The sequence below is a fragment of the Vespula pensylvanica genome, chromosome 10 (assembly GCF_014466175.1).
Source record: "Vespula pensylvanica isolate Volc-1 chromosome 10, ASM1446617v1, whole genome shotgun sequence".
In the NCBI taxonomy this organism is placed as follows: domain Eukaryota; kingdom Metazoa; phylum Arthropoda; class Insecta; order Hymenoptera; family Vespidae; genus Vespula; species Vespula pensylvanica.
This window is the reverse complement of record NC_057694.1, coordinates 294297-321767: the sequence shown is the minus strand read 5'-3', so window position 1 is coordinate 321767 and position 27471 is coordinate 294297. Positions and strand designations below refer to the sequence as shown.

Below are 27471 nucleotides of genomic sequence, written 5' to 3'. Positions count from 1 at the left end.
CCTGATTTCGACGATCAATGAATATCGTCGGTCTCGCATGAAAATCACCATCGGTCAACGTAAATTTACATTTCAATCGAAACGAAAAGTTTCGGTTATATGGAAAAAAGAACGACGCGATAAGGGACAGGTGTGAGGTGAGTAAAAACATTACGACAAAACTCCCTAGTTATTATCCGCGATCGTAACACAGTTGGCAGGCCTGCCGTCGTGACCGTTTTGGCTTTTGCTCCCTGGCTGCAAATCATTCTTCGCGTACGGCGCCGTTTCAGGAGTGTTCGTGTACGTAATTCGTAACCCCCGACTCCCCTCCCTAAGCCCCCTCCCTCTCTCTTTCTTTCTTTTGGACTCGTCTTCACCGGGTGAAGTGGGAAGGGAGAGAGGGTTTCTGTTAGTGGCACGCAATGCCGAGAGGCACGCACGTGTGACGCCGGACGAGAGCGAGAAGGGCTTCTAGACGGTAGAGAGAGCGATTATTCGTGGAGATCGGTCGGGCAGGAGGTGATTGGTCGAGGCGAAGGCGCGTGCCGCGCCAAGATACACTCCGAAGTGAATGGGCGCGTTTCATCGTCCGCATTTCGGTGTACGGGTTCGTTATTTGATTCGCTATTTGCCTCGGTCCTCTCCTCGGTTCGTCGTTCCGCCGCGCCGTAGGAGCGCGCAGTATGTGCGCAGTGCGCTCCCACCGCGTGCGCGTAGTGTGTCTAACCCCCGCCGACGACTGCCATCTTTGTCAAGTGGGTAACCTTTGTTGATTTGTGTGAAATGTGACGCCGTTGTCGCGAGATAATTGGTGATCGGTGATTAAGCGCGAAGCGCGTGTCGACGCGATAAAGTGTTTAACGATAGTGTTTTCCCTGGAGTATCGTCGTCATCCTGGATACATCATAAATGGAACTATTTTGACCAGGTAAAGAAACAGCAACAGCAGCGATATAACAGCAATAGCAATAGCAGTAGCAGTAACAGCAACAACAGCAGCAGCAGCATCGGTAGCAGCAGCGGTAGCAGTAGTAGCAACAGCGGTAGTAGTAGCGGTCGTATAAGCAGTAGAAACGGGAGGAGGAGAAGGAGGAGAAAGACGAGGAATCGATGGAGGAGGAGGAGGAGAGGGAAAAGTGCTCGGAATATACGCGACTCGTCGCAGGAAGTGCACGTCTTCTCCGTCTTCGTAGAGAAAGAGAGAGAGAGAGAGAAATAAAAAGAAAAAGAAAAAAAGAGAAATGAGGATATCGCCAAAGACAGTTGCCGTCGGCACCGTCGTCGTCATTACCGTCGTCATTACCGTCGTCGTCGTCTTCTACATTTTCATTACCATCGTCTTTTTTCCTTATATTCATTGATGAAGATAACGGCGACGGTACACGTCCAAACGAAATTTCAAGCTCGAGCCTCGGCATTGAAAATTATTGCATGAGGAAACAACGGCGTCATTCCTCGATAATCCGAGGACGCGCGAAAATACGTGCGAAAAGAGATAGATAGAAAGAAAGAAAGAGAAAGATAGAAAAGGAGTCAGAGAGAGAGAGAGAGAGAGAGAGCCGTGTCGTATCGTGCCGTGCCTACTCAAGATGGCTGCCCGTCGGGCTTCGAGAACATTGGTCGGCCGTCGCGTAACACGATGCCTTCTTTCGGGCGGAGAGCGGCCGAACGTATGTCGTGTCGTATCGTTCGTTCGGTCACTTCGTCGTCCTTCGGTTTTTCTTCGAAGGAAAAAATACTTTGAAAAACGGGAAGAAACGATTCGTTGATAAATGTAAAGATCATCATCGTCAGCTGGCTCGTTAAGCGACGGAATTTTTCTTCGAAAATGGGCACGAGCCGACGGCCGCCGGGAGGCGGTCGATCGTGCGCTCTTTCTCTTTCTTTATCTATCTATCTATCTCTATCTCTATCTCTATCTCTGTATCGCCCGCTCTCTCTTTCTCTCTCTCGTTTCCTCTCACTCTCTCTCTTTCTCTCTCTCTGTCGCTGGGTTCATCGATTTTTCCACTCTCTATGCTGTCCTGGCTAGCGAGCTCGAAAGTGGACGAAGTGGTGGCCTAGGATAGTTTGCGTTGTTAACGTTGTATCCGTCCCGTCGTTGCGTCTTCGTCCTCGTCCTCGTCCTCGTCCTCGTCTTCGCCGTCGCCGTCGCCGTCGCCGTCGTCGTCGTCGTCGACGCGACGGGCGGCGGCAGCTGCTATCTCCCTCTCGCTTCCTCTCTGTTATGTCTCTATTTCTCTCTCTCTCTCTCTCTCTCTCGCTTTCTCGCTCTCTCGCTCTCTTTCTCTCTCTTGCTCGCTCCTTCTAGCGCGCGCGATCTCGCTCGATCCGTCGGCCACCATCGTCGTCGTCGTCGTCGTCGTCGTCGTCGTCATCGTGGTTGTCGTGTCGTTGTCGTTGCGTCGTTGTCGCGTTGTACGAGAGGGCCCACAAGCACGCACAGCTGGCTGTGGAGAGTGGCCTCTCTTCGCCCTCGGCCCCGACGTTGCCTCGCTCTTCTCATTCTCTCTTTCTCTCTCTCTCTCTCTCTCTGTCTCTCTCGCGTTTCTCTTCGTTCTCTTATAACTGAACGAGCGAGTCGACGAGTTAAGCGAACGGACAAGCGACGGACGCGATCGCTCCTACCACCACGCTCTTCTCTTCGTCTTCTTTCCTTTGGACTAATAAGACAAGGAGAACGAGAAAGACGTTGCCTCTCTTTTCCTTTCTCTCTCTCTCTCTCTCTCTCTCCCTCCTTTTCCTCCTCCTCCTCCTCCTTCTCCTTCTCCTCCTCCTCTCTCTTTCGCCTACTCACTTGTTCACTCACTCCTTCGCTCGCTCCAACAAGATCGCGAAAGTCCTACGTGTTGTACGTAACATACTGCGGTACATATGTGTGTGTTTGTACGCTCGAACGTAGTAGCGACGGATCTCTTATTGTCTGTTTCTTTCTCTCTCTTTCTCTTTATATATATATATATATATTCCTCCCACTGTTCCGTTTCTTTCTTTGCTTCGACGACAGAACCCCCTTCGATTTCGCGCTTCTTTAACAGGTCCAGTCGAATACGACAAATATATATACACACGTACATGCATATAGACATATACGATTATATCCTTTACGAAGTATATATATATATTTTTATATATATATATATATATTTTCCTTTACTTCTGAGTAACAACAGGTAGATTCTTCTTTTTTCCTCGATCGTTGCCAATCGCATGACACGCGTCAGGTATGCTATATACCATCATATAAATTTGAAGTGGCACCATTACTTTCAAATAAACTAGTCAATATGTACATCTTTCTCATATGTTACCAGTTCCCTTTACTCGACTTTTTTCGTCGCTAAGAATTAGCCGTATCTCTTCCGATTAAAATTTCGATAATCTTCCATATATTGTTTTAATCGTGAATTAATTCAAGTTCCATCAACGATATCATCGATCATCGTACATGTTCTAGTTTCTATTGATATTATTGTTATTATATATAATCTTATTTTATTCGATCGATGTGACACAATTTTCGATTAAATCAACGTACTCGTCGGATATCCGTTTTCTCGTGAACTTTTCTTTCTCCCCCTCTCTCTCTATTTATCTATCTCTCTTTGTGGTTATAATCCGTTAAGTTTGTAATAGGAAGTTCGTAAAAATAAAATTTAAAATTTCGCGGTCCGAATCGAACTGAAACAAGAAACTCTAGGGAATGGCAGATGCGTGGGTGTCAAGCGTGACGTAGTGTTCCGTTCGATTTCCGTCTTTTTTATCATCTTCTAGTCTCGTTCCCACGCTCGAAAAAAGCCCGACCCCGTTGAGATCGCTCGATGGTGTTACAGGGATGCTTGAGAGGGTCGTCATCGTTCGCCTTTCGTCGTTTCTCAGTATGTGTTCGCGTTTGTATGTGTATTTTCTCTCTCTTTCTCTTTCTCTTTCTCTTTCTCTTTATTGGTACGAAGTAGCACGAGTCGTTGAAGTAGTCTGTTGAAAAGAATACACGATGTATACCAAAATTGTTGAAATCAGCAACGGTAATTGGCCGATTAGAAAATTCGAGTCAAGGTCATCGATTCGCATTTTCAACGTCGTTATCTACGACGTTCGGCGAAATATCTTTCGAATGTGTCGGACGGCCTAATCTGTGAATTATTATATGCGAGAATTTCTTTACAAATATTAAGTTAGTTCTCTCTAATTAATCGTTCATCCATATTTGGAATTTAACTATCCTCAACGTAATCTCCGTTTGGTCATATGCTGAATTATCTTTAAATTGGAACGTAGATTCGACGAGAAGAAGAATATAGTTTAATGGTCTAACGAAATCATCGAAGATATTTTATATATACGTTTTCTTATATATATGTTTCTCTTTCTCTTGAAATAGATGATAGTCGATTATGAAAGAAATGTCAAATATAACTAGTTTCTAACAAATTCAATTCGATCGTTTCAATTGTTGAAGTATTCGTTAATAATATTCGTTGAACGTATAGAATCGGAATTTTTAATAATAAATTTCCTTCCATACTCATTTATTATTTGAATGATAATAACCTGTTAGATAATTAATATGTCTATTTCAATCGATTATCATATTTTTAACATTTCGTTATCGACGATACTTCGTGTTAAACCACGGAAAGATTTTTAACATAGATTTTGCATGTTTTATTTTGATAAAAAAAGAGGAAAAAAAAAGAGAGAGAAAGATGTGGGTTTCATTGAGTATCTACGCAACTTACGCAACTTACTAATGTAAATTTATAATCACGCGTTTTTGCAAAATCGTTTTCTATCGTTTCTAGAGAAACTCTTCTATCTCGCATACGCGAGCAAAGAACGTTGGTCAAGTGTATTGCGTCGCGCTTATAACTTGTCACTTGATAAAGTTACAAAAAAAAGACGAGCTACGTCGTTCCGAAACAATCATTCGTATGTGATAACATGTTCGTATCCATCGCTGAAACTGAATAACTATTTCTTTTTTTTCTTTTCTTTTTTTTTTTTTTTTGTTAGGATAAATACATCTAATAAACTCGATTCTCGTATCGTTCAAATCGGAGTCTTTACTTCTCAATCGGTACGATTTTTCACATATGTATGTGTTTCACGCATGTATGTATGTATATCGAGTAAATCTTACAAACGAGATAATGATATTGTTATTTTCGCACGTACATAAATACATAAAGGTACGATAGCGATATCGGACGATATCGATCGTATTACATAATCAATAACAAAAGTTAGATTTATTTATAATATCCTTCGTTTCAATTATCGATAATTTCAAAATTTTTTATGTTAGGAGAAGAAACTTTTCTACTTTATAAAGATAGATAGATAGATAGATAGATAGACAGACAGATAGATAGGTAGATAGATATATTAAGAAGAAGAAAAAGAAATTTTGTGTAGAAATATTCAATGGATGGAATGAAATAAAGAGACGAAATATCCACGTGGCAAGAAAACGGCGCGTAGTTTGCTTTGGCATCGAGGATACAAGAGGAAAAGAGATAGAACGAGAGACTGAGAGGAGTAGGAGGGTCGGTTTAAAGTCGCGGTTTTACTACCTCTTTCCCTCCCCTACCCTTCTCTCTCTCTCTCTCTCTCTCTCTCTCTCTCTCTCTCTTTTACCAACTTCTGCTGCGTCTCCTCTATTGCCGGCAAAACTCTCTTGAGGAATATTTATTATCGTGCACCCGCGTGCGAAAGCTAGAGAGAGAGAGAGAGAGAGAGAGAGAGAGAGAGAGAGAGAGAGAGAGAGAGAGGAGAGAGAGAGAGAGAGAGAGAGAGAGAGACAGAGAGAGTTGACGGCACTGGCCTAGGTCAACTCGTATCGCAGCTGCATCTCGTCTTCCTGTGATTCGCCGTGAGCGTTTAGGTCGTTTAGGATCTCTCTAATCAAGAAGAGGGAAGTTGGACAGCTTTATCCAAAATTACATTCTTTTTTATACCACACAGTTTTGTTTCTCATTTCTTTTCTTTTCTTTTCTTTTCTTCTTCTTCTTCTTTTTTTTTTTTTTTTTTTTTTTTTTAATGTCGTGTCCTCTTCCACCGATGATTTCTTTTTTCTCGACAATTTTGTATAAATTACGTACTCGTCGTTTGTTCATCGTTTCATATTTTTTTTTCCTCTTGCCTTTTTTGTTTTAAATAGATTACCATGAGAATTTTTACGATCGCGAAGATTTTGTTATTATAGTTCTTGCTTTGGTTGGATAATGTTCTTTTCATATTATAATATACCGTTGAATTTGAACAAGTTCGAAGTTTAAATCTTGATAAAATAAATACATTTTTGACATTCGTTGGTACAATAGTATTTTAACTGTTTCTGAATATCTAAAACATTGGACCGTGTTACGCAATTGGACGCTGCGCCTGGAGATCTATCGACATATTGTATTTGAAACTGGCGCTATCGCGTAGCTTTGGCATTTTTCGACGTGAATTTAAACAAGCGTTATACCGTCTCACTTTGTCACTTTTTCCTATTATTTTTCGACAAGAGATTTTTTTTTTTTTTTTTTTCAAATACTTGCCACTCACTTAAGCCACTTAAACTGGTTAAATAGTACTGATTTTGCATTTATATTGTAATTGCGTCTTCATCGATTTGGCTGGAATATTAAAATGTTTCCAGTTTCAAACTTGATTATTATTGATCGATTTCGTAATAAAGAATCATCCTTATGATTGTAATATTTTTATTTATTTTTTTTTTTTTTATTACAAAATATGGAAAGACAATGAAAGAAAAAAAAAATATTCAAAACGTTGTTTATTTGAAATTTTATGATGACGTTTAGAGAATTGAAAATACGATCGTTAAGATGGAAGAAGACGCAAAAACAAAAAGAAATGAAATATAAGAAAGATCGTGAGACGTCTCCCGGTAAGATCTTCGAGTTTGCGGGTGGTCTTCCGTATAATATTGTAGTTACGGACAACGATAATGCATCCACGATTTGACGATCGAGTTATATCGTGACTCGGAATTACGGATCGCCGCGTATTCCTCCTATCGAAAGTTCTTATGATAATCTACACGTAGAGTAGAAGCATTGTTTCTCACGGTTGGTCATAATACAATGGATTAAAAGGGGGAGCCAGATTATCGGTCTCGGTTGTCTTTCTTTCCTCACTTTTTATTCCTTAATGACAAAAGAAGAAACTTTTTTATTACTCAACATAGATCAATCTTCATGTGTTTGAACTAATTTCTTCGAATGCGCGTATGTGTGTATAAATCATTTCGATAAAGTACTGTAAACATATCTAGTTTCAAACAACTCCAAAAAATCGTCGATTTTACATGGAGTAACTATTATACCTGATCAAGTAAATCTAAGATTCGAACGAATCGCGGGAAAGTAAAACGGCACAGAGAGAAAGAGAGATTGTGTGTGTGTGTGTGTGTGTGTGTGTACGTGCAAAAGAGTGAGTGAGTCAGTATATTTGGTGTGTGTACATAGGTGCGTATGGGAGATCGAGTTAGTGAGGCCACGCGTTCGCCTATAGGTTGTTTCGCGTTGCGCAATATGGTTACTCGTAATACGTTAGTTCGCGATTTTAAATATTTCTTCCCGTTCTCTATATACTATTTTATTCGACGTATACGTTTTCTTCCTCCAAGGAGGAGGGAGAGAGATTTAAACTCATAGGAGAAAGTCGGAGAAAACTGAGAGATCGTTTTACGAAGAAATTGTTTCGTGCTCGTCTACGATTCGCTAGAATGGCAACCTTTAAAATCCTTTCCTTCGTCCTCGAACCGATACTTTAACCTTTTGAAGGTTAGGTTAGACGATGATGCTTTTCGTTGAGCTTTGGAATCACGAATATTTCGTCGATCGATTGTTAATCGATATAATAGTAGGTATCGTAGGATAGTCGAGTGAAAGCTGGAGGATAAAGGCTAACGCGTCAAAGGACGTGGGAAAGTGTGAGACACGATCAGAGTTCGATACAATGTTGTAATTTATTTTCGATAAAGCTCTATCAATAACTGTCGTTTCTACATATCGTACGCACGCGCGAACGTGTGTGTGTGTGTGTGTGTGTGTGTGTGTGTGTATCAAATTTTTCTTTTATTGAAAGGAACAAAAATGCGAACGAAAAATTGAAATGAACGAATTTGGTCATAAGATGTATAAAAATTCATTTTTATAAATTTATATTGATTTTAATAAAATTACTACGATCGATACCTTTAAAACCGATCAAGATCGCACATTGTTGTTGATTTACAATACCATCAGTTAATTCAAAGCAAGACTCGTTCCATATATCAATCGTCTCTGAGTCTCTCAAATCCTTTCGATCTTCGGTCGTTTTTAGCGAACCGCCGCCATGAATCCCAGATCTTATTTGGATAAAGCGACGGTAATACATAGAAAGAATCGAACGTTGGACCAATGTGGCGATTCGCGAGACTTTCGCTCGTATATTTTTCATATCCGTAAAGTGGATACCGCTTTCGTTGTCTTTAGAAGAGTCGACTCGTTGATGGATTGCCTACGTGTCATGTTCGATGTGGCTTCTGACGATTAATATATATGCGATTAATATCAATGCGTATTTTGACACACACATACGCACACAAATGTATGTACGTATATATATATATATTTCTTTTCTTTTTTCTTGCAGTGGATCTCTACGAAGAATCAACAAATCAAAGAAAGAAAAAGCGGAAGAAGAAGAAAGAAAGAGAAGAAGAAGAAGAAGAAGAAGAAGAAGAAGAAAAGAAAAGAAAAGGTGGAAGAGGAGGGAAGGTAGGGAAGTGGCAAGTGGTGATGGACCTTGCCGTCTGCAGGATGTGAAGAATGTCGCGAGCTCGGGACCAAACGTTACCGAGCCTCGATATATAATATATCGCGGGCTCGGAGACAGCCCTCTCCCTCTCCGGTAGCCTGCCCTCCAGGTGGCTTTCCGAGATGGACGAGAGCGAGTCAGCCGACACATGGTCGGTCTGGTTCCTGGACGCGATACGAAAGATACGTAGCCAGAAACAGAGGCCGAGCGTCGAGCGAATATGTCACGCAATAAGACAGCATCATAATTTTCACGAGGAAGAGATCGCGGAACACCTCGAGGTTGCTGTCAAACGGGGTGACGTTCTTAAGATCTTCAACAAGGGTCAATCATCTTATAAGGATCCTGGTGGTTTGCAATCGAAGCCATTGAAAGTTGGTAAAGGGACCGACTTAAGCAAGGTTTTAGGCAAGGCTGTGAGGGAGCTCGGTGAGAGAGACGGTTCCAGTTTGAAGAACATCGAGAAGTACATAAGGCAAAGTCATACGGTAGAGGAGGAAGCTGAAGGAGATCTCAGGACAGCTCTGAAACTTTCCGCGAAAAGGGCGCTCGAAAGGGGACTTGTTCTTCAAGACGGTAGGCTCCTCAGGCAACCTGATAGGCCGCCGTACTTCAAGAAAGTTGGTAATGCTGAAGGAGCGGCTCATCACAGTCTGTCTCAGGAACCTCTTGCGCCCAAGGTCAGTAATAGTGGTGGTAGTAGTAATAATAATAGTATTAATAGTAGTAGTAATAGTAGTAGTAGTATCAGTGTAATAGTAGTTGTATCAGTACTAATACCAGTACCAGTACTTGTTGGTTTACGTCTCGTACTTAACTGATGGTACGTGGTGTTTTCGTGACCTTGAACTCGGCTACTTTGTGAGGCAAACAAGTATACCTTTATCCTCCCCCCTCATCTTATCTTGGAAACGCTTACGCTTGATATCCCGAGGAGAGAAGCCAGAATTTCAATTTTCATCCAAATCTTCGATTTACCCTGAATCATGACCGTGTTTGCAATGCTCCCTAGAAAATAGGTCAAGGACGATCCATTAATCTTAAACGCCGTTCGTCCACATCTATAGCTTTCAATGGCGATCACGATTTCGATGGTCACGTGGTTAGTCCGCCAAATGCCCCTTCCGTTTGAAACACATTTAGATGGAGTGCTACGAGAGCACAAGATCAGTGAGACTTTGACCTTTATTCATTGAGTATTGCTATTCATTAAGTTGCGCATGTTTTGTATCCGACGTTGTTAAAGCCTGCTTAAACATTCTTCTTTGGATATTAATAACTATATCTATTTTATCTTCGTTTACAGTAATTAGCGATTATTGAAACAGTAATTAATCGTGATCATATATTTTTACAAAAATAGTGTGTATCATTACACGTATTAGCGTTTTTTATTGTAAGGAATGAATGAACATCTCGAATTCGCATTTCTATCTTAGCATTATTATTTACGAATACAAATTTTGTCTCGACGATTCTGTCAAAGAAAAGGGATAATCCCGAGACTGCTTTTTTGTTCTTTTTTTTTTTTTTTTTTCAAACTAGAATACGTTTGTTATCGATTAACAAGAACAGAAATGTTGTCAATATACCGCGATGTTAAAGGACACTATTCGTTTTCTCTCAAATTTTGACAAAAACTACTCCGAGTTTAAAATGTAAACGAAACTCAGTTTTTCGTTGAAAATACCGTTGAAATTGTCTTTGTTAAAGTTGCTCTTTACTACTTATGTCACTGACTCCTCGGATGACTCACAAAAGAATTGCTGGCAACTTTATTCGCTCGTGGTATACATAAAAGGATACAATGTAAAGCCACTTCGGGAAAAGATCGGCAGGATTATGAAGTTTCTCGAATGACGTGTCATTGCATTGCGAACAAAAATAAATTGAAAATTAAGTTTACTGATATAATGAACGCTAACGGTAGCGTAAAAATGCAATGAAATCTCACCGCGAAAGGGTAACGGGTCGATACATTTTTCGCGGTTGGCGTACCAACTCTCTCTCTCTCTCTCTTTCTCAGTGGTCGTAAATTCTGTAACAGACTCTCGGCATTTGCGTCAGTGTGGTTGGTTTCCTGTCTCTTCGAGGCGTGCATTGTATTGTGTTTCGTTTATAGAACACCTCTTGGTAATCCATATCAATTATGGAAAATTAAATGCTCCCGCAATCGTAAGAAAATATAGATCTTATAAAAAAAAGAAAAGAAAAATAAAAAAGCGATAAGAAGAAAAAGAAAGAATATATTTTTAGATTCGAATATATAAGACTTGTAGAAATTAAACGATTACAACGTAGACATGCGATAGAGAATAAAATAAGTAAGTAAAAATCGATTCGCACAATGAGGGGGAAGAAGGAGTCTTGGTGCGTAGAACGTCGGGATTATTCGCGTTGGGAGGACGACATAACGCGACGCAACAAACGAAGAAGAAGAAGAAGAAGAAGAAGAAGAAGAAGAAACTAAAACAGCAAAGATGGCCGAACACGGTGGGCGCGGAGTAGTATCACGCGCGAAGTCTTTACGTGCGAATCAAGCAGGAAAATATTACGCGCTTGTTACCAGTCCTTTCTTCGCGCGGCTGCCCAAGTCACGCCGTATGCCCACGCCTCGAGAAGTCTCTTGGCTGAGGGAAGGAGCGTAGTGTTGTACGATGAAGAGGAGGAGGAGGAGGAGGAAAGGAGAGGGCGGGGGTTAAGAAGAGAAGGAGAGGCGTCGTAGGCCATAGAATCGTTCCATCTCTTTCTCTTTTGAACGAAACTGTTTGCTCGGGGGAAGAGAGAGAAAGAGAAAGAGGCTGTGGGGAGAGAAATAGTAGAGAGAGAGAGAGAGAGAGAGAGATGAAAAAAGTTGTTGAAGAGGCAAAGAGGGGAGCGACGATGCGCTATCTCGACCGACTTCCGGCGAGTCGTTTGTATATCGCTTCTCTTATTGATCCTCTGCGCGCATGGAATCGCTCGACGTTCTCTCTCGTTGTTCTGTTCTGTACTTCTCTCTCTCTTTCTCTCGTTCCTTCGCTCGTTCGCTCGCTTGCTTGCTTGCTTGCTTGCTTGCTTGCTCGCTCGCTTTCTTCCCCCTCCCTTTCTATTCTTCTCACCTGCTCGCGTGGCCCGCCGCGGCGCTCGTGTTTTACGTGCGTGTCTCTCCGCCGTGGTGAGCGCGGAGTAATCTCGAAAACAGTGTACGCCGACGCGGGACCGCCAATCGCGGTTCTCCTATCAACCTAGCTTCTTCCTTTCGCCGTAATGCGTCGCTACGTTGCACGCGCCCTCCCTTTCCCGCGCTTTTTTCGACACATACACAGCTTTATTCTTAAAAATGCTTACATTTTTTTTTTTTACGTTACTACTGCCGTCTTTTGCAATAATTTAAATTGTTATATATGTTCGTATCACGTAAGATCGACATACTTTTCTTCTACATTTTTCTCTCTCTCTCTCTCTCTCTTTCCTTTTCTTTCCTTCTCTCTTCCTTTCCCTATTTCTTTCTCTTGCTACAAACGTAACGCACTCGTGTGTGGCGAAAGAAATTCTTGCGGTTGGAATGCGACGGACTCCTCGTGCATTAGCGCAAGACAAAATTAAATTTTCGATCGATCGAAGTACTTGTTAGTAACACATACAGCACGGTCATTACTATTATTAGATATATAACGTGGTAAGAGGGACGTAATCCGATCGACCGGTCGAACGGTACAACGTCGGTTATTTGATTCTCCGCGAGCATCTATAGAGCAACAGGTCGTTGGACCGAAAGACGGGAACGCGTCACGTGCGCTCTCTTTCCGACTGTTACGCATCTACTTATTCCATTGAAATGCAAAGTTGTGAAACTTTGTGAAACAGCACGAAACCATGCAAAACTATTACGTTCTCAACGTTTTGGATGTTTTAGCGTATTTAGGCGATAAAGTATCTGCTATAAACATCATACATTTTGTACACGTAAATACGTATGAGAAGGGTCATTTTCAAAATTACTTCAGAATTCTGCACTTTTTTTCTCCTTTGTAGAAACATTTTTTATTACATAATTCTAAGATAATATTACAAATCGGCTATAGTATGTTTTTATATAATTGTTAATTTTTCTTTCTCTTTTCTTTCTTAATTTTACAATAAATACATGAGTGATCGTGTTACATATGATTCTCTCTGTATATGTTATAAGATTCTCCAGAGATCGTCAACCTCAAATGTCTCGAGTTCACGACTATTTCCCTCGTCGTGATATTTTCATGCGAGTCAAGAGATTGTGATTACCACCTCGATCCGGCCTCCAGGATCTGTCGTAGATCATGCGGTTACGTAATAACGATAAGATTGCGCGTAAAAAGTGCGTACGCGAGTTTGTTCATCGACCTTTCGCATTTCATTGTTAAGAAAAAGCATTTGCCAGCTGTTTGAATCACGTATAACTGTGTGCATACATGTTCGCGTGTACACACGTCAGTGCGTAATACATCGAATTGCATGTTCAATATCTTTTCGAGCTCGATATCGATCGAATTGTCCGGTACTCGTTACGTATTTAGGAACTACTACGGATATGCACCCTTACTTTCAATCGTATTTGTACGTATCATAAAAAAAAAATAAATATATATGCATGTGTATCGTCTAGATACATACACGGATGCATGTGCGGCCTATGTTCGAGCAAAATTCAGAGAGTAATTAACAAATAAATTAGTGTTGTAGTTGGTACTCTTTCGATTAATTTATTCATTTAATTTGTAGACGAACAATCTATATCTGAGTATTTTAATATAATACAAAATATAACTCCATACGCGTATACACTCGTAGACATATCTTAGTTTTGTATATACGTGCAGAGTCAAGCGTGAAGTGCAACATGCGTGACACGTATCACGCCATATGGCCTTTCGGTTTTTCCCAAAGTAGAATAATCTAACCGCTGCTTGACCATGTATCCGCTATTCCTCTAAAATATCTTCATAAGATCGTGTAAAATGGGAAAGTACTATCGTTTGCGTCTTACAATCGCCGTTACGTTGAACAAGATCGAACGAAAGAAATGTATTAATTTTCATTTTCCGCGGATTAAGAGTTGTGAGAGAAAAGACGATTTAGATATGGTTGAGAAAGAAATGAAATTTGCGGTTTATTTCTATTCCTCATTTATTGTCGACATAAAACTATGTAAAGCATAATGATACGAGTAAAATTTGATTTCATCATTTCCCATGATCTTTCACGTAAAACAATTATCTCTCGATTTATTTTGCTTTTTCATTATATTTTCTGTTTGAACATTCATTGTAATTTGAAGTTCGCACTAAATTAATTCCACGCGCCAGATACACCTTGAGAATAAGGGGCTTATGCTTTTAATAAGATGCACCCCTCGTTGTGTCGAACGTGCAAAGGATACGGTGTTGGCGCGAGCAGTGGTAGCGAAGGTCATAGTACTGCGATCAGAAAACGAATACTTTTGTTTTATGATCCAAACTAGTTTTCTTCGCTAGCCTACACAAATACTCGTACCTGTAGTCCGACAATATAAACAAATTTACGAAGCCGATGTAAAGTTTACGTCAACGTGCTTTCTTTACGATAAAAAACACGACCTGTAATGATAGCTTTCTCTGACATTGTAGTTGCGTCGTGCAACTATCTTGATTATAATCTTAAGTTCTTGTCTCGTAGAAACCATCGTGTCTAGATTAGGTTATTTATAGTAGAAAGATCAGCGTCAACGTTGTTGTTCTATGATTTATCGCTCGTTCCTCTCTCATCGTCTCATAGAGAAAGAGAGAGAAAGAGAGAGATTATATTACATAGCGAAGGATATATGATTGGTTGCTTACCCTTAACAACCTCGAACGTCTACTTAAGATTGAATTTTCACGTTGAGACGATGTCATTCATACTCTCTTTGTATATATCTATCTAATTATTATTTTCGCTTCGTAGTCCGATAAAGATTTATTTTTTCTTTACAGTTACCGGCTCCGCTTCCAATATGTAGAGAATGTCTTGGTGCGACGATAGCCAGCAACAATAACAACACCAAGCGTAATAGTACCACCAGTGGCAGCGCATCGGAAAAATTGAGCAGGTGTAGCGTTTGTGGTGCAGCGTTACACAACTCTTGCGCACCACCCGAACTTTCGATACTCGTTGATAGGGGTATAACGTGGTCGTGCGACGATTGTTCGCCAACGTGCGCGGGTTGTCAGTTGGATCGAGAGTCTCAGAATTATTTGGTAAAGTGTGCCGGTTGCGTGAAATGTTATCATCCTACCTGTTTGGATCCGGCTTTGGATAAGAAGAACAAGGCACCTTGGAGATGTCGACATTGTCAAACGGCGCATACACCTGTTTCTAAGGACGATGGAAAGAAGGGCAAGGTGCAAGATTCATCCACGCTCGAAGATACGCCGACAAGTGCGAGGAAGAGACTTAGCAAGTTGCGTGAAAATAGAAAGTAAGTGATCAGAGATGAATTATTTAGATGACTCGTTCGGTCTAATTATACTTACGATGGAAGGATTTACGGTGGAGATACTGTCAGTGGTGTTGCGTTTCATATCCGAATGTTTTCGTGTTTTCCCTTTGTTGGATCAAAAGCTTTCCCGTGTATGCTCTTTACTTCTTCTCGAACGTGTAAAAAAAGTCCATTGTTAAACAATATCTACTCCCACGTTTTTAAGCCGTTTAAAAAATCACTTAGGACTATTATTTAGTGGATAAACCGACACATCAGGAGAGCGTTCGTCACTTGTGATCCTTCCCTTGTTAGTTTGAAGTTACAAACGAAAAAAAGATAAGGCGCTAAGAGTTACTGACGGGTTTATCCTTTTGAATAACCGTAGGTCTACTGTATCCAGAAAGAGCCTGACAGCGTCAACCCCGGGCAAGAAAGGAAACTCAGGAGTGGCTCAGGTGGACAGCAGCTCGGACGGTAATGCGGGTGTTGTCTCCCCTCGTCAACTACCTTTGATTCCTTCTCCTTTACCACAACCCCCCACCCCACTCGCAGGCCAGGGTAGGCTGCTCGAAGAAAAGAACGACCGGATTTCCAAGGAAAAACAAAAGTTCTTTAGGCTGAGCATGTTCAACGCGGATCACAACAAATTAAAGCGGGTGGGGGGCGGTGATAAATGTAGACCCTCACAGAACGTTAGTCCTAGGTCGACACGGGGTAACGCGAATTTGAAGAAAGTCGTGCCTAGTAAAAGTGTACCACTATCTAGTAGTAGCAGCAGCAGTAGCAGTGAGGCCAGTGAGAGCGACAGTTCTGACGGGAGTGATAGTACGGACGATGACGAGGAGGAGGATGAGGAGGAGGAGGAGGAGGAGGAGGAGGAGGGTAATAGTTCAAGCGAATCCAGCGGCTCGTCTTCCTCGGAAGAGAGCCGAGAGGAAGAGCAGAACGAAACGCCGAAACCAAAGGGCCCCTTTTCTTGTGATCTTAGCGAGGATAAACCTTGGGGCTTCGCCGCGGCTGCTGCCAAGTTGAACACGGAATCTCCTTTCTTTAGCAATATCAACAACACTTTCGGTGCGCCTTTACCTAAACTCGATGTAAGCAATACACCGACCTTTGGTATTCATATACAGCCTGCCGCTATTCTGGACGGTACAAAGAAGCAGAAAAATGTGACAAATAGTTTCGCGAGCATGGATAGTAAAATAAAGCCCGGAGCTGGTCAGCTAAAAAGCCTCTTCGACGGACTAAGTCATTTCTTTTCAGCTCCCACTAATAGTAGAGCGAGGACAGGTGCTCAGGCACCGAATTACGCACCTGGCAGAAGGAAAAGGTCCAACACCGACGATGGGAATAAAGCGAATAAAGTATTTAAAACCGGTACGGGACAAAGAGGCAAGCGGGAAGACTCGCCTGGTGCTAGGAACAAGTCGAAAGAACGGAGAAAGATCGAGGACGGCAACGAGGAACTGGTATCGAGAATTCCGAGACCGGGTATCTTTGTACCTTCCAGCGAAAGCTTGTTCGCCTCGATGAACAATAACGAGAAACCACCGAAAATGACTCCGTCAAATTTGGTTAAAACCGCGGTTAATAGTAAAAGGCACGAGCACGAAAGAAGGAAATTAATGAAAGACGATACGTCTTTGGTAAAGTGTGCTGACGCTGATTTGTCCTCGCCATCGTCATCGCCGTCTTCCTTGATGAAACACGAACAGCAACAGTTACACTCGCGAAAGAAAGAAAAGGTCACGGAGGCGGCAGCTCAGTCACGCCACCCTGCGCCCGCTACTCCGAAATCCGGCCTGTGCTCCGATTCCCTCGTCAAATCTAATCCTAACCTTAAACCTAATCCACGAGCCTGTACTAGCGCCATCACCACCAACACCACCACGACACCCCGCGCGACACCCTGCTCCACCAGGAAGGGTAAGAGTCTACCCCATCCATTCACAACTCCTAACCTCGATGATGCACCCAAGTCGCAAAGAAGACTTCCCTCTAATCTAATCCTCGCTCACCACCACGTGGATGTGTTGGCGGTGTGGTGTGGTATGATGTGTGTGTACACGTGCGTCCGATGAGCGTAGCTTCTTTCAACGTAACACGAAACTCCGGCTCTAGAGCTTTTCTGTTTTATTCACATTCGTGTGTGTGTGTGTGTGTGTGTGCGTGCGTGCGTGCGCGTGTGTGTACGTATGTGTGCGCGCGCGTACACGTGTGTGTTTATACATATATATGTGCATATGCACGTGCGCGCGCGCGCGCGCGCGTGTGTGTGTACATACACATACGCAAAAACACACATATATTTATTTTGTACATACACATATTTGTATCATAGACTCACACTTTCATTTTAATCGTTTCACCATTCTCTAGTGACCCATTTTTCGACGAATCCTTTAATAGCGTTTCTCTAACATGGTGTAAAATCAATGGAAGCAGGTTCTATATGTGGCATTGCTCTCGAGAAAAAAGAACATTTATATACAAATTTATCATTTTAACTGGTTTCCATTACTTTTATACTATTTATACGTGATGCATGTTGTTAATACTATCTTTCGAGACTGACACGTTATGATTACTCATCCCGAAAAGATACAGCACGCGATTAATTGCATGCGTTAGTATACGCGGCAACACACGTGTAACGCGTGTAACTTCCGCAACTTTATATGATACTTTTATTATTTTGGTTCATAAGTACATAATTTTTTAAGTTTTATTCGAAACGTACGATCTAACGAACCCTCGTTTTTTTTTTTTTTTGAAAATCGTGATTATTCTGAAAGAAGTTATATCGGAAAATTATGTATATGCGATTTTAACTAGAAATGGTATAGTATCATATAAAAAAAAAAACATGCTATTATCCTTGTACAAATTGATGCTTCATCGAACCTTATCAGAGCCTCCGACTTCGATCCTTTATCCTTATATCCTGGCAATAAATATGGAAATAACTATAACAAACAGATTACAGGGCGAAGAAAGATTTTATTTGGTGGCATATCTCACTCAGCCGTCTTCTTAAATCGCTCAAACTGATGCCTACCTGCTGCTGCTGACATTAAGCAGGCACTGTTGCTGTAACTCACCGATCCAAGTTATAAAATTATCCCTGCAATATAAAAGCTGAATTTAATACTCTGCCAACACATCCTATGAAACCTACCTTAAAGCTTTGCTGTTAAAAAGACTACTGACAATTATTAACAGAAATGACATCATTTTGTCGCAGCTTTTATTGCCGCCTGAGACTCCTTATGCCACTGGTCAAACCTCTGCTTGCCAATTAAATCCATTTTTATCGATTTATAGTATTTAATATATCTCAGACGACTTAAATCCTTCCATATGTTTTTTCAATGTGTACATATGATAGTGTCTAATGTTTTGCAAACGTTTCGTCGGGGTTTTAAATGTTATTAACTTTTATTTCTCGCAGATTATTGTTCTAACATGAGGTTATACAGTTCGAAATTATTGTACGTAGATATGTATTAAAACTACAAATATAAAAAAAAACATTGTCGCATTTGACTAAGATCATTTTCACGTATTAATTATGTAAATTGGTATATATATATATATATATAATGTATTGTATCTTGATTCAGAAGGACGAAATTTATCAAACATACATCATTAATCGCAACATTATCGTTCATAGCATTATTATATGCATATATCGTTTTATATGGGTTTCGTCTAGTTATCAATCTGAATTCAATAGATATCTCGTTATAATAATTCCTGTACTGTCGTTGTTTTATCTAAAATAATTTTTCATACTAATTAAAAGGGAACTTTATATTTCTTATTTTACAGATGAACCGGTCGTGCCCCAAACCTTACCACCTGGAGTGACACAAAAGGATGTAGAACTGTTCAAAGAAGCTCGCGACAGGGCGGCACGCTTGACAGTGACCAACGACGACGACGAGGAACCTCTGTCTAGTCATGTCACAGGTGGCGCAAATACCAACAATACGCGTAATCCAGCAGCTATTGTCTTTGGACGTTACGAAGTAGAAACGTGGTATTCCAGTCCGTTCCCTCAAGAATACGCAAGATTACCAAAATTATTCTTTTGCGAATTTTGTTTGAAATACACAAAAAGTCGTGCTGTTCTAGACAGGCATATGGATAAGTGTCAATGGAGGCATCCACCTGCTACAGAAATTTATAGGTGCAATGGATTGTCTGTTTTTGAGGTACATGAGAAGGACTTTTTAAAGAAACTATAGAAATAATTTACTAGCTGATATATTATTTCTAACGCAATTATCATTTTGATATGTTGCAGATCGATGGGAACGTTAACAAGATTTATTGTCAAAACTTGTGTCTGTTGGCAAAATTATTTTTAGATCACAAAACTCTTTATTACGACGTAGAACCATTTTTATTTTATGCTGTAACAAAGAATGACAAATATGGCTGTCATTTAATAGGATATTTCAGTAAGGAGAAACATTGTCCTGCCCAAAGGTATAATGTCTCTTGCATTATGACGTTGCCGCAATACCAAAGGCAGGGCTTCGGCAGATTTCTCATTGAATTCAGTTATCTTTTGTCCAAAGTCGAAGGAATTCCTGGTACCCCGGAAAAACCACTATCTGATCTTGGACGTGTATCGTATCATTCTTTTTGGAAAAGTGTTGTACTTGAGTATTTAGATGCACATAGGAGTGCGACCGAAGTAAGAATAGGTGATATAACGAAAGAAACTGGTGTGTCGGCTCATGACATTGCTATGGCGATGCAATTGTTAGGATTTATTAAAACGGTTCATTTGCCTGGCGAAGGAAATTCTAAAATCGCTATTGTAGTCGACTGGGGTAAAGTTGACGCACATATGACAAAAGTACGAAAGAGTTCCCGTATCAAACTCGATCCAGATTGTTTGCGATGGATACCATTACTAACACAAATACCTAATCCTTATCAAAGCCCCGAAGAAAGCGGTGATGCCAGTTCAGAAGCTTCTCCAACGATAGAACCTAAACCTGTACCAACGATCGTTGAGAAAATACAGAGGGTAAAAATAAAGAAGAAACCGCGCAGTAGAAGAATAGGACAGCGAAAATCGTCTCCTTTAAAGCCAAAGACACCAGCAGTAAGAGCCACGCAACAAAAGGAGAAGGATGGAAAAGAAGGAGAAGAATCTAAAGTGCCTAAAGAATCAAAGGTGACAAATGATATTATGGGAGAGAAAGAAAAGAAAGAACGAGATCAAGATAATAATCAAAGTAGTAATACGGGGATAGGAATTGAAAAGAATTCAACGGAAATGGAAAGTAAAAGCGTTGCGTCGACGCCGAGAAATGCACGAGGGGGTAACGTTTCAAAAAACACTAATACATCACCTACATCGAAAGTAACACCTGCTTCGACGGCATCAAGAAGAAGAATTCGAGTAGCGAAGACTGCCGCCGTGGAAACACCGGCAACCACGCCTCTAAGAAAACGAAAACATTCCGAGAAAGTTGAAGCCGAAGAGAAGGAGGAAAAGTCTGAAGTGAGTTCTAGGAAGAGGACTCGAGAATCATTAAGAGAAAAAGAACGAGAAAAGGAACGCGAACGGGACAAGGAGAAAGACAAAGACAAATCGAAAGAGAAAGACAAATCTAGAGACAAGGATACTCAAAAGGAAAAAGTTGTGGAAACGAGAAAAACACCACCGAAGGTAGTAACACCAACTCAATCGGTCAATCAGAAGCCAGCAAAGAAACAATGTAAAGTCGACGACATTTTGTTAAAGGTAACTAGTAGACAGACTAAATGTTTGCAAGCCAAGCAAATGAAAGAGAAAAAGATGTCGGAAGAGAGTCAGTGTAATGGGAAACAAGATACGAAAGAAGTTGCCAAGACATCCCCGATATCGAGGCGTGGGAGAGCAAAAGCAGCGGTAGTGGAGACGCTAAAAATGCCACAATTAAAACCAGAACCACCTGCAAAAGATAGAGCCGAAAGTCCTGTCATACCACCGCCATCTCTGTCTCCTCCTCCCGACGACATAAAAAGTACGTCTTCTACAGATAAGCAATTGCTTATTTCGGAGTTGCAACCGGGAAAAACAAGCGACGCAGAGGATAACAAGCCTGAAACGACGGAAGACAATGCGGTTCCAACTACGACGGAATCGGAAGTAACGTCAGCAAGTCCGGGAGAGTACGAAGGTGGGGACGAAGACGAAGGTGAAGAGGAAGAAGAAGAAGTACCTGCACCAAGATCACAATCTGTAGCACAGTTTGCAAACGAATTGGAGAACGCGTCGAAAGAACGAAACGAAGATTTGGACCAAGTTGGTGTAAGTGATGATAATCAGAATAAGGAGAAACCTTGTTTATCAAACGTGGAGCCTGAACTACCAGTCGTTGGAGATCAAGAAGATATTGTAAAAGTACAGGAAAAAGGCTCTGACATAGGTAAGGCTGTCGATTGTGTGGAGTCATCTAAATTGGTACCTGAAGTCTCTTTATTAAAAGAAGACGAAGTTAAGAAATCAGAAGTTTCCACGCAAGAGAAAGATATCCCTAAGGAAGAAACGATGGTTTACGAACCGTCTGGTGATTTGAAAGAAGACGACACAACTCGTTTAAAACCAGAAATATCTCCTTCCACGCCTACAGAGAAGAAGGAACCTTTTTCGACTCCAAACGTAGCTTCTCCGGAAGTGCAACCGCATACTCCACAGGAGAAGCTTATATCGATCACGGAGCAACAAGATACGTTACAATTACAAAATCAATCCGAAGAGTTGAAACAGCATTCACCAGAGAGTGGTAAGACAACGCCACATCTCGAAAATCCTGGTTCGGTAAAGAGGACACCACCTTCGCAACCGGATTTACCTTCCATGGGTGTATACACGCCTGATTCCACGACAAACTCTGTACATTCGTTGCATTATGGCCAATGCGATCTAGACGTTAGTCAGCTCGGCTTAGAATCTCCTACTTCTATAGCCAGTGATTTGGCATCGCAAAACAGCGTAGAAAGGCCACCAAGTGCGTTACCATCGATGCCAGCTGGACCTGTTACGGTTCCGATATCAGTTTCGATGCAAATCACGGCACCCTCCACTTCGGTATCGGTGAACATACCGCAACAAGTTCAATACGCTGATTGTTCAATGCCACAACATACACCGCCAGCTCATGTCAGTATACATCCGATGCACCAACCTCATACGCCACAATCTCTTCAACAACCACGAACTCCGCAATCTCATACGCCCCAAAGTATACCCACACAAAGTCCACAACCATTACCGCAAAGTCACACGCCTCAGCCACTTCCTCAATCTCACACGCCACAACCTCTTCCGCAATCTCACACACCTCAAAATATACCGACGCAGAGTCCTCAGCCAATGCCACAAAGTCATACTCCTCAACCTTTACCACAGTCACATACTCCACAACCGATGCAGTTATCAATGGCACAGCAGACGCAAAGTCAAAGTATGGCGCATACGCAATCGCAAACGACGCAACCACAGCAGCCATCGGCTCACCAACAACAACAACAACAACAACAACAACAACAGCAGCAGCAGCAGCAACAGCAACAGCAGCAACAACAACCGCAACAGCAAACGCAACAGTCTCATAGCAATAAGAGAGCCAGTGGTTCTCAAACGACTCACAGGTCAAGATCTGCACAACAAAGTAGATCTCATCGAACGACACCGCCGACGCCGCATACGCAAACGTCGCAACATACGACGTCGTCGCATACGAGTCATACAACTGTAGCTCATTCGACTCACATACCACAATATCAACAGTCGTCCTCTATGAGCGTACCGCCTGTGCCGCATCCACATTCTCATACGCATGCTGCACATTCCCACAATATGGCTGTCATTTCGCAAGGAAACTACATGGCCGTGGCATCACAAGGTTTTCCTACTCAGAACACTTACGTGATACAACATCGAAGTAGTAGATCCGGTGCACCGACGCCATGTACTACCGCCACCAATTTCTACATACAAACGAGTGCGATGCCACCACATTCGCATACGCCGGCACCATCTCTTTCTGGTACGGGTAATCATCAGACAACGAATTCCTGTAGTTTGGCAAAATTGCAACAGTTAACCAACGGCTTGGAGATGATACCGCCTACGCCACCACCGGCCATGAATTTGACACCACCACCGCCCATACCACATACCATGACGCCACCGCAGACGTCGAGGCAATTACCGACGCCCCCACAGGTACCTTTAGGCTATGCAAAAAACTACTACAACGTGAACACGGTGCCACCAGGTACACCAGGGCCACCGAGCAGATCGGCATCGAGGTCATCGTCCAATTCAAATATGCCGTCTCTTACTCAGCCTTATCCTAGCGAGAGTCTCTATCGACAGACCCTAGATCCTGGTAGCACGTGTCCGCAGATGCAAAGTGCCGCTAGCAGAGTCAGTCCGAACGTGGCATTGAATACGAATCTCATGGCTGCCGCACCATACGGATATCGAGTCGCTCAACCGGCAACCGGATACATGAATCAAGCGGCACAACTGGGTGGCTTTATGAACCAAGCGAGCCAATTACCTGTTGGTGTTGTAAACGTACCTGCACCTTATTCTCAGGATCCTCATCAGCAGAATCCAGCGGCGGTGTACACCACGTATCACGGCTATATTAACGGAAGCCTCGCGATGCAGCCGTTAAATGGTACCATGAGGCCACGCTAGTTGTCTCGCTGATTCCATTTCTTTTTCAACGGCGAAATCCTCCACAATTCGTCGTAGTCGATCAACGAACTAATTTTATCGGACAAGTGAACGCTCTCTAAGATACCACGACCTTCCGTATTTGTCGCCATCAATCGTCACGAGCGTACCCCGGATTATCATACTTCCCTGACTTTGCTTCCAGGTTCGTCCGACGCGAGCATTCACGACTATAAACATCCTTTGAATTTTTTGTACAGATTGCCTCGGTTGCTACTCTTTTTACAGTGCCGTTTTTTATCTCGCTCTCGTATTTCGGTGAACACCATTTAGTGTGACAGTAAAGAGTACAAAGTAGGATATGGTTGGTCGAAGTGAAGACTCAACATTATTTCGAATTGTTACTTTATCGATTTCTCTCTCTCTCTCTCTCTCTCTCCTCCCTCTCTCTCTCTCTTTCTCTCTCTCTCTCTCTTTTTCTTTCTCTCTCTCTCTCTTTTTTTTTTATGACATTTGTGATTGTAGGAATGAAAAAAGAAAGCTCGGTAGTAGTAATCGTAAATGAATACGTTATTAGTATCGATAGGATACTTTTTCTCCGAAAGGGGATTATTTATAATGTTGTAAGGGAGGATGTTTTAGCAACAACCGTAGGTATAAATTTACAGTATTTAACGTACAATACGACATTTTGGCTCCGCGAGAAAAGTAAGGTTTCGTGTTTCGTTTGAAGTGTCGTATCCTATTGTTGAAGGATTCATGCTGCACGGGCTTTCAACTTGTCGATAAAGATTAACGAGGTACAATTATGCGTGGTAATAGGAATTTGTAACTTGTGCATTTAACGATTGACACTTTCCGTGCCGCATCAGTTTTGTAATTAGTCATTCAGGCCACGTGAATCATCGTTTGATTCACATAAGTTCATTATATTTGTTAAATAAATCATGTTCCATAAGAGTTACGAAATTAGAAAAATTATTATTGTAAAGAAAAATTAATGGATTATTAATTAAGGATTAATGTTGTATATTGCATTATAAGTAATATACATAATAATGGTTGTAAATTATACATATAATAATAGTATATTGCCAGATATCAGAAAGTATTTCATAACTTTTTGTTTTTTTAGCTATTGTAAAATATCAAACGGCATGGAATGTGTTAAATATCGCACTGGATATCAGTTTTAAAAGGCCAATGTAGGCCCATCGATTTGTCTCTTCAAATCGATCAAAGCGAATACATATACATACGTATGTTTCAGCAGGGTCTCATCCTCCCGACATCGGCGCGCAACAGTGTTATGTTTTATGTATCATATTATGTATATATATATATATAAACAAACAATATATATATATATACATACATATATATATATATATATAAATACTTACAAATAATATTCTGTTTGATATTATAAATTGTTGAACATTGTTGTTTACGTTTTCTTCGGGGCACGCTGTACTTTATATGTATTATAAAACTACTTATCACTATGACAATTCTATTATCAGAAATTATTCTATCATTGTCATTGTCATTATAAACATTATCATCGTCATCGACATTATCATCATCGTTATCGTCATTATCATCAGCATCACAGTCTTTACTATTATCGTTGTCGCGTCATCGCGCACGCGCGCGCTATCATGATTACTATTATAATAATAATAATTATTATTAATTATTAATTATTGATTATTATTATTAATTATTAATTATTATTATTATTAATTATTATTATTAATTATTATTATTATTATTATTATTATTATTATTATTATTATTATTTTTATTAATATAATATTATCGCGTTACTCTTACTACACCAACCGACATACATAATTATATTTTACTCATCCCGCACGTTCACGCATCTATCATTCGCGCATTCATAATTCGCTTATCTATCATTCGCCATGATGCGTAACATTTTTATTATTCAGTACCGCGAGGGGGCACACTAGTTTCGAAGGAAAAAAAAAAAAAACAGAAAAAGGTTTATGACTGCACGATTGGTTCTTCCACGAAGCGTTGCGAGATTTAGCGAAAATTATTTTTTGTATTGAAACGCGCGAGAGGTGGCATTGTCGACGATCTCCTCCTTATCGTGATAAGGGCGTACGGGTGCTCGTTCGTATGACTTTAAATTCAAATTACCCCTTTCTCGTGTACAACGCTTCGCGGAATGGCCGCAGACCAAATAATATATATATATTATATTATAAATATTATATATATTATATATATATTATTTATATATATATATATTTATGGTACGCGTTCGAGTTTAATTTTTTCAAACAAGAGGAATAAGAGCGCGAACGTTCGAGTTGCGCCTAGTTTGTAGTATAACTCGTAAGCGATAAGGAAGGTCATTAATAGTGTAAAAATACATCAATATTTATTGTACATAGATCTAAAAAATACTAACAAATAAAAAACAAATCAAAAAATATAAAAATTGTCAGTAGTGTATGAATATATATATGTATGTGTGTATATGCCCGTGCGCGTGTTACTGATGAGTGCAACCTGAAAATGAAAAGCGTGTTTTCTTCCTTGTGTAACGTCACATCCACTTCTTATCTTTTCTTTTTTTTCCCTTTCATTTTTTTCTTTATCCTCGAATTAAAAAACTTTCCTCTCTGTAATTTTTCGTTGAACTCATCTTTGCGATATATTATTATTTGAATCTATAAACAAGAAATACGTCGTTTTTTAGATTTACATTTACGTTTAAAGGAAAGAAGTATCAAATGAGAAAGATTTTTGGAGTAAGGGTTTATGAGGAGAGGGGTTGGGAGGGGAGGGGAAGGGAGAGGGTGTAGCAAAGTAGAAAAAGTGTTCAAAAAGTTTATTAATTTGGTACAAATGAAAATATATACTACAAGAGTGAATAAAGTAAAAACGTGTTAGTTAGCAAACATACTTGTTCGTACATCTACGCTTTCGTCTTTTCTCCTCTCGTCGTTTTTTCTCGGCATTTGCCAAATCGATATATTTTCTTCTTTGATCCGGAGACATGCGCGTCCATAATTTTCCGGCTGCTCGAGCTATCACCGTTACATGCTCATTGGGTTTCTTGTTACGCAATCGTAAAAAAAAAATGATAAAGGGATTGGTGGAACGATTTCCAACAAAATTCTTCCTCAATATCTGTGAATTTCTTTTAGGGTTATTCACGTTCCTCGATTTCTTCGTCTTTCCATTACGATAACCTGTGCTACGCAAAGTAAAAACTGAAAAGTATGCTTTTGCAGATTTTTACGTTTGTTTTTCGTAACTTAGTGAAACGAGGTAAACGTTTTTTTTTTCTCATGTCTTGCTGAGAAGAATTTGATACTTTTTTATGAATAAGATTGTTAAGAAGTACGTGAAAAAAATATATATATATTATTCAATTGTAAAAAGGTGGAGTTTATAGAACGTTACTCTTCTTTTTATTTTCTTTTTACTTTTTTGATTATTTTGTTCTTCTTTTCTTTTTTTTTTT

The 27471-nt window shown here is 40.6% G+C and overlaps 2 protein-coding genes across 4 annotated transcripts in view; one reads left to right on the top strand and one right to left on the bottom strand.

Moving 5' to 3' along the window:
• LOC122632312 (histone acetyltransferase KAT6B) lies at positions 1-26439 on the top strand. Of its 3 annotated transcripts, none has more exons than XM_043818976.1 (6): positions 1-137; positions 8635-9479; positions 14772-15256; positions 15645-17188; positions 19097-19482; positions 19575-26439. In XM_043818976.1, the coding sequence occupies exons 2-6, from the start codon at positions 8922-8924 to the stop codon at positions 23982-23984; spliced, it is 7383 nt and encodes a 2460-aa protein (XP_043674911.1). In that variant the 5' UTR covers positions 1-137; positions 8635-8921; the 3' UTR covers positions 23985-26439. The 3 variants fall into 3 exon arrangements, with proteins under 3 accessions (XP_043674911.1, XP_043674910.1, XP_043674913.1); XM_043818975.1 differs by lacking the exon at positions 1-137 and adding an exon at positions 346-910; XM_043818978.1 differs by lacking the exon at positions 1-137 and adding an exon at positions 367-910 and having other exon boundaries at positions 15645-15733.
• A 96-nt stretch (positions 26440-26535) lies between these two features.
• Positions 26536-27471, bottom strand: part of LOC122632322 (FACT complex subunit SSRP1-A-like) — a 1204-nt gene continuing 268 nt past the window's right edge. The window contains exons 2-3 of the mRNA XM_043819007.1: positions 26908-27201; positions 26536-26671 (exon numbers count right to left, since the gene is read on the bottom strand). Of these exons, the coding sequence (XP_043674942.1) occupies positions 26662-26671; positions 26908-27201 (304 nt within the window). The 3' untranslated portion in view covers positions 26536-26661. The remainder of the gene's footprint in view (positions 26672-26907; positions 27202-27471) is intronic.